The following is a 2,124-nucleotide window of genomic DNA, read 5'->3' as shown; positions in this document are numbered from 1 at the left end:
AGTCACTTTAAGCACACGCTATAATTCACAACGATTCACACACTTATTTACGGTCACTACCGCGCTTGACTCAGTTGTCCGTCTTTATTTCTGCCTGTCTGCAATTCAGTTCCGACTGATTTGTCTCACGTTATCCGGCGCACTTATATACAGGAATAGAGGGCGCCTAGCACATACTGGATTATTCGTGATGTTCCCCGATCCTTCGAGAATATCATGATGTGTTACCGCAGTCACGTGACTACCGCTGTCGTAATAGTCCCTTCTTAAAAAACTGTTTTCTACTCGTACATTTGTTTCCCAAAAAAAGTTTTCAATAAAGAAAAATTACAGAAATGCGGCCTTACATTGTCGAGTTCAAAGTACACTTAAGATAAGCTAAGCCTGATATTAAAATTAACTACTTTTTAAAGCACAAATTAAGTAAAAAAAAAAAACGCAAGTTAACTAAAAATCAATTACAAAAATATTCAGTTAATTACCCAACTACGTTCAATTACCTTTGAATATAACGTATACCTTTGAAAATGACGTACTTAGTATTTCGAAAGTAGTCTGGAAATTAACTGTATAATTTTTTACATTGATCTTTATTTACCTTATGTATTTTACCTAATTTGTGATTTAAAAAGCAGTTAACCTTAATATAATTAGAAGATCGTACTAAATTCTTCATAACTTGAGCTAAGCCTACTTGACGTTGGTCATTACGTTGTAACGATTTCATAACATTTTCCACAGTATTATTCTTACCAGTTGTCATTGCCTTACACGTTGATATTTTTTAAAGTTGTTCTACTATTCAGATTTTTGCCTGAAAGTACTAGATGGTTGGTATCTGTTGGACGTTACGAAGAAGCAGTAATAATTCTGACTGAAATGGCCAAGACAAATGGACGACCTGTGCCTCCTGATCTAGTGAAAAGACTGACAGTAAGTTAATTTATATTTTAATATTTGAATAATTTTATGTGATTATATGTCACCGCTTAATGACTGACTTTACAAATAAGCATTTTAGGCTTGTTGATTAAGAATATGTGGTCGTGTTATTATATTACGTAAATCCATCTCATGTTAAGTCACTGACGCTTGTATTTAGTACTTAAATACAAGCGTATATGACTTAACAATCTATATTCGCTGCTTTGCTCGACTTTTTGGCACAAACAGAAATTCTCTTACAACTCTAAATCCCTAATGAGATTAAGTATTAATTTGGTATTACGCACATGAGTGAATCGTAACTTTCGGTAATATAATTGAAGGCCTATCATAACAGCCCTATTTATGTGAGGGATAAAACACCGAATCTGGCAAATCACAAACTTTTTCACAGTCGTAACTGTATGAAAACATTTATGGTACATTACAAGTATCTAAGTTAAAAAGTCATTTTTTGAAGAAATTTATTTCCATATAAATAACAAATTGACAGATATCGTGAATATCACAGTGTACTCGTTTACTTTTAACTCAAAATTATTCACGTATTCAAAATAATAATTCTTATATTTTTATTTTCTAGAGTGAACAACAACAACGACAACACTAAATTAAGTACAGAAAAGTTTTTAATGGCAAAAAATAAAATATTCATATAATATTGTTACGTAACAATATATAATAATTTCTCATCTATCGTTTTCGATTATTAATATTATTTATATTATATTATATTATTGTTTTTTTCATAAACACCTAGGAACACAAAGACATTTTTACTTTAACAACCATTTTCTTCAGCTGAAATTTACTGAACTAGAAAAAACACTGGTTAATTCTTGTTCAGAAATATTGGTCTGAGCGTGGCCTAGTGAAAGGCCGAAGGTTCGAGTCGCGATGCTTCTGAACAGGCTTTATAAAAGCTTGATTGCAGTATCTGGACAAAAACAAAACCTGTATTAGCGGGTAATACTGAACAGTCAGGAGTGCAGGATTAGGAGCTGCTATACCTGAACCTTGGCGGTCTCTAACCTAACCGTTTCGCTCATACGTGCAAAATTGTCGTCCTGGTATAAAATACCAACACCTATGAAATATTTAGTTATTTCATGAAATATCCATCGAAACGTTCTTCTGTATTGTATTGGTAGTGTCTTTGTTAGTTTTTATTAATAGACA

General features: G+C 32.3%; 1 protein-coding gene across 1 annotated transcript in view; it reads left to right on the top strand.

Annotated features, from left to right (window-relative positions):
• The window catches only part of LOC106474920 (carcinine transporter-like), a 33,591-nt gene that overhangs the window by 18,590 nt on the left and 12,877 nt on the right, over nt 1-2,124 (top strand). Inside the window, exon 5 of the mRNA XM_022403176.1 lies at nt 807-933. Coding sequence (XP_022258884.1) covers nt 807-933 — 127 coding nt within the window. The remainder of the gene's footprint in view (nt 1-806; nt 934-2,124) is intronic.

This window comes from Limulus polyphemus, unplaced genomic scaffold (assembly GCF_000517525.1).
Source record: "Limulus polyphemus unplaced genomic scaffold, Limulus_polyphemus-2.1.2 Scaffold7853, whole genome shotgun sequence".
NCBI lineage: Eukaryota > Metazoa > Arthropoda > Merostomata > Xiphosura > Limulidae > Limulus > Limulus polyphemus.
This window is presented reverse-complemented; position numbering and strand designations above follow the sequence as displayed.